This window comes from Limulus polyphemus, unplaced genomic scaffold (genome assembly GCF_000517525.1).
Source record: "Limulus polyphemus unplaced genomic scaffold, Limulus_polyphemus-2.1.2 Scaffold364, whole genome shotgun sequence".
NCBI lineage: Eukaryota > Metazoa > Arthropoda > Merostomata > Xiphosura > Limulidae > Limulus > Limulus polyphemus.
The window spans coordinates 152,043-157,815 of NW_013665974.1; the positions used below are offsets into that span (position 1 = coordinate 152,043).

Sequence of the window (5,773 nt, forward strand, 5' to 3'; positions counted from 1 at the left end):
TTTTTCTTTCTTTGCCTTCTCCGGTAGATATACCTGTTAACCTTCCTTCACAGTCGTCTTATGGAGAGAATATCCTACTTTACTGTAAAGGTTCAATACTGAAAAATATACTACTTTACTATAAAGATTCAGTACAGTCAATTAATTTCTTGATCAAAATTAAATTGTGCAGATTTGGGTCGTTGCTAAGAGAGTCGTTAATATAACGTGAGGTAAATTCACAAGATTCAAGCTTATGCATTTTTAATATTAAAGTTGAATAGTTTTCGTTATTAAAACTATAAAAAAATAATAAATAATATACCAGCTTATTCACAATAAACCTAAATCTGAAGTTACATCTTTACGATGGTGTTTGAGTTTATCCGTAGCCTTGGATAAAACCTAGTTGTAGGTACTTTTCTTTTCGATATTATTACGACGAGAAAAATGAAGCTGTTAACATCATTATGAGCAGTTTCATGGAAATAGAGATATTAACTGTTTATCCTGGTTTTGTCTACAGCCCACAAGACATCTTCTTCAACTAAGGTGACCTTGAATCCAGGAAAAGGTGGATTACCAAGTGTGAAAGTCACATACAATAGGTATGTTTGAAATATTAAGATTCACCATAAAATCTTTTTTTTTTCTATCCTTGTCAATAATTATATAATTTTTATCCCATCTTTAAAACACTGTTGGATGTGGTTCTCACCCGGAAGATGCGTTAACGATGTTAAGAAAGCTTTACACGATTATTATAAAAGAACCAGATTATCTAAACTCCTTCTCCATCCTACGTATTTTCCTGGTATCATTAAAATCTTTTTTAAATACTACAACAGATATTTTAATTAAAATATAGTTTACTTCTGAAGCGAGTTCAAGTTCGTCCACAAGCTGACAAATGTTTTTGTCAGAATTACTATGTTTTCTCACTAAAGTATTTGTGTTACCTTCGAGAACAAGCAGCGATGTTGTATAGCTTTCTATAATGTAAACAGTTCTGTAGTTATTATAAACACGGGGAGAAAACGTGACAAAATGTTCCTATAATATCAGAGGCTACAATTATGTGTTATACAATAATTCAGTGAGCAGCAAGTGCTCCTTAAGCATGAAGTTAAAGTATTTCGCAGTTTACTTTTACCAGTATTAAATACATGACATTACTGCTAGGCTTCCCAATTACGTATAGCCCTTTTCTATTACTATAAAAATCCAGTTTTCCTATCAAATTATTAAAAGCTGACCAGTGATGCGACAGTAGACAAAATTACATCGAAACTTTAAACGTAATCCACCAATAAAAGCGGGCCTCTCTAACAAATACCGGGTAGCCCTTTTACAATTCAATGTATTACCCTGATTCTAAACTAATTTTATAAACGTCATGGATTATTAAATTTTACTTGAAAAGATGCCTTGTATCTTTCCTGATTCAAATGTAATGCTGTAAACTATAACAGGCTTGAAGTAATAATTTCTGGAATTCAGCACCACTAACACACTATCAAACCTTTCTCTGCAGACCTCCAAGCTACAGCAGTGGACAGATTGATGGTCTCCTGACCTCTTCTCACCAACACGTGCGTACTACTACTACTGTAGGACAACGAGATGTAGGATCATCTCCTAACTCGTATGAGATTCCTCCACGTGGATCCTCAAGAAGTTCCCACTACAGTGATGATTCAACTACCTCTACTACCAGTCCCTACTTCAATAGCGAAAGTCCAACTCCGGAAATGGGTCAGCTAGCAGATTCCTCCAAACCACAGTTTTATTTGCCTGGCAAACGTGCAAGAACTCAGCCTTCCATTGGTACTGACAGCTCCTCTGAATTCTCTGAAGGAGAAAGTCTAACAGGTTCTCAAATTCCTAGTCATACCAAAAAACCCAGTCCTCGAAAGGTGTACTACATGTTCGAAAACTTGGAAGAGTCTATTACAACAGCCAACCTTTCTCGGTTGTATTCTTCAAATGCTTATGACTCTGGCTTTAGCCCCGAGTCACCAGAAACTACCTTAGTAATGTCAGGAGATGACCTTGGAGAAACTAAATGTTTCAGAAAATATAAGATAAAAGAAAGCATTCAATCTGCCAGACCAGTTTCAAGTAAAATAATAACAGGTTCACTTTCTTCTATTGCTAATATACCAAGTTCTAAGTTGAGACACACAAAAAAACCAACATCAGCTGATCAAGTTGGTAAGAATACAACAATACACTACAAATCTCAGAGTACAGAAAATTTGGACTCTAGGAAATACAGCAAAAAGTTGCATACTTACCAGGAAAACAGTTTCAGCTTTTACAGTAGTAGTCAAAAAGGAAGACAACCCTTGCCAGACTCAAACTGTACATTCAGTAGCCTTCCAAGGAGTTACTCTCAGAGTAGTAACATGAGAGAATCTGGCTCATTGCTAACTAGAAACTCTCCTGGGCAACTTTCCTACAAACCACCCACAGATTTTCTGACTAAACTGGGTGCAGGAAGCAAAGCACAGGCATTCAGGCACTGTGACTCTAAACATTCAGTGGGTCCTGATTTTCATCACCTTCCATTTGTAGGAAGCACAGCTCTATCTCCCTATAAAACTATTACAAACCTGAAGATCAGAAGCACAGAATCCAGCCTTCCAAATACGTATCCCACTAAAACAGTCTTCGTAGCTAGCAAGATGCATACACTTCTGAAGGACATTGATTTATATACTGATCATCAGTTCCTCAAGGAAATGCAGAAATTTATAGATAGCTATAAAGACAAAAAACTAAAGGAAGACCTCGGTGAACTAGAAATTCAAGCTCCAACTGACAGTATCTCTTCAACAACAGCCATGACCTCTTCTCCAAATTCTGAGCATCGTCCAAACCGAAGACCCAACTACACCCAGCCTTCTCCAAAAATACAACTTAGAACAAGACAAGGAAGTCAGGGAGGGTCCACAAAGATTCCAATACCCATTTGGTACAACAAATAACTATTGTCATTGTAGAGAAGACATGTGATTGCAACTAGACTTAGAATTAACACATGCTAAGTGAAAAAATGTTTATTTCCAACATAAAGTAACTAGTCTCCACAGCTACACTTTGCACCCATTATGTACAAAGAAAGTTACCAAATGATACTTTGTACATTAAACATTATAGACTGTCCTTTGCAAATGCAGATAGCTGTTTATTGTACTGAAGTACAGGTGGATAAAAAAAAAAGGTAAGCTTCTATAGTGATGTAAAGACTGCTTGACAACATTCCCACAAAAAGATTTGAGTTGGATGCCTTTTAAATACCACTAAACTTAATTTTCTTTTATGTAAATATTTGTGTCTAAAAAATACTCATTAAAATAATAATGAAGTCAATGATTAGCAAATAATAGCTTAAAATACACAAGTTCTTTCTCATTCAGAGTCCAAGAAAACAGTTAGTGAAAATGAAACCTTAAAACACTAAGCTACTCTGTCCTTCTGTCAGTTTGTTGTAGAACATTGTTTAACAGTGACTGTATAATACAAATGTTTGTTTATTTAACATGTGGAAAATATCTACAGTTTGTGATTTTTTTTTATAACAAAAAACAGATTAGTTTGAATTGATTTTCACTATTTAAAAGCTAGTTTGTTTTTTCAACTAAAACAACGTACTTGAATAGCTATATTCTCAAAACTGCTATGTACCTGAATACTACTGATTGTAAAAACTACTTAACTACTACTTTAATAGACAACTTCTTAAACAATCAAGCTTTTATTAACACTTGGCTTTTAGTATTGTATGATAGTCCTTAGAGAATGAAACCAAAACAAGTTTGGTTGAAATATTATAAAATTCTCCTGTGTTTTCACTCGTGGTTTCTTAGAAATTCAAAAGGTTGTATTTTTGATTCAACATCTTTAGCTGCAATAAATCTGTGAAATAAATCAGTTCCAGTTAATACTGATACTTTGTTTTTATAGACTCATCAAAAGTTTATACACAATGTGTAGAGTTTGAAATTAAAAACTGGTTACTACATTCCAACTAAAAATTTCAGCCATCTTTACATATGCCAATCATTAATCCCATAAAATGTAGCAAAAGCTTTTTTTATAAGTAAAAGCAATGGTTACTGCTAGTTGAAAAGTTATCCCTTAAAGAATGACATTTAGTAAGAGTATGGGAAGTGAGTATCTTGTGTATACCTGCTACCAAAAAAAAAAAAAAGTACAAAAATTATCCTGTCCTTGCAAAAATCAGGTAGCCCAGCTAATAAACTAGGCTACCTCAAGTCTTTATTTTATTTTAGCTCAGTAATATTACTAAAATGCATCATGCCTGTATTTAATTCATTTATCTGCAACAATTAATGATATATCTAGCTGAGTTGAGATAGTAGGTTTTAAGATATAATTTTGAATGTTTCATTCTAAAATAATATAATTGATTGTGCTTTCACTGTTAATATTATTCAGTCAAAATTACTAACTTCATATCTAATCATATATATATAGTTTATATGTAAATTTCTCCTTTATTTGAATTGTTTCTGTAGTTTCCATCTGTATCAATAATAGGTTTTTCACGTGTTAACCATAAGCAATTACGAATTAATCAATAGTTATATTTCCGCCGAACAGATAAGTCAGCCAACCAGTCCACTGGAGTATTGCTTATACTGAATGTTTTCCACCAGTGAATGAAACAAACAACTCTTCCATGTCTAACTGTAAACATCCTACACTAAGCTCCCTCATTACAGCATTCAAAAGACACATTCCTGTCATATACAAGAATGTGCACAATTAGAAAAAATAAATCATACTAAACAATTAGAAAGGATAAGCTTTACAACTTGTACAAAATTTGGGTGAAGTCCATTCCATAACTGCCAAATGCATTTTAAGACATGACAACATTATCATATACAGAACTATTAACGGTTAATATTTTATAAAGAGCTCCCATGCTATGCTTGGAACTACTTCCTCTGTCACTGCTTGTGCACAGGCTGATGACCCATGATTAAACACTACAATTTCATCATAACAAGCTTCTTTGAAAGATGGCAGGATCAAATTCAGACCACACACTTTGATAAACTTTCCAAGACCAAATTTAAGCATATCAGGATGTTATGATTCCAATTTCTTTGACTATTTTTCTATGAACAGCTAGTGATTTCAAGGTATGGCTAGATAATGCCAAACCTATATAACTTTTGTTCATTACCTTGTTAATGATATAAAATATGCACAATTTCATTACAATAGCTTAGGAAGGATCAGACAGTTCTCTCTTCATAACCATAGTCCTCACTTTGATGATGAGGGTGTTGCTTCTATTGGCTGATTTGTGGTATTAAGTCCATTGTTGTTCTAAACACACTGCTGAGAAACTTTTGTTTCCAAGGAAAATATTGAAGGCTCCATTTTCCAACATTTTTGTCTTTTAGCTCTAGAAATCTCACTTTAAAAGTATCCATTCTCAGAAAAGACTGACATAAACCTCTGCGAGTCAACTCTGAAGGTAGTGCAATGTTGACCGATTATGATTTTTTTTGCAATTCATTTATATAAAAGTAAACATTGTATCATAGCAAATACTTGTACCACCACCACACCACTACATTCTTATAAAGTGTGTTTTCCAACTATAAAATGTGCTTCAACAATAAAAATATTACAATATCATTATTCAGGAAACAGTGTCAAATGCTAAACTACTGTAACAGTTTCAATGGACATATATATATATATATATATATACACACACACACACACACACACACACACACACACACAC

At 33.6% G+C, this 5,773-nt stretch overlaps 1 protein-coding gene across 1 annotated transcript in view; it reads left to right on the forward strand.

Annotated features, from left to right (window-relative positions):
- LOC106457707 (GAS2-like protein pickled eggs) overlaps positions 1 to 3,851 on the forward strand; it is a 63,438-nt gene extending 59,587 nt beyond the window's left edge. Inside the window, exons 4-5 of the mRNA XM_013917154.2 lie at positions 506 to 587; positions 1,514 to 3,851. Coding sequence (XP_013772608.2) covers positions 506 to 587; positions 1,514 to 2,969 — 1,538 coding nt within the window. The 3' untranslated portion in view covers positions 2,970 to 3,851. The remainder of the gene's footprint in view (positions 1 to 505; positions 588 to 1,513) is intronic.
- Positions 3,852 to 5,773: the final 1,922 nt, after the last annotated feature.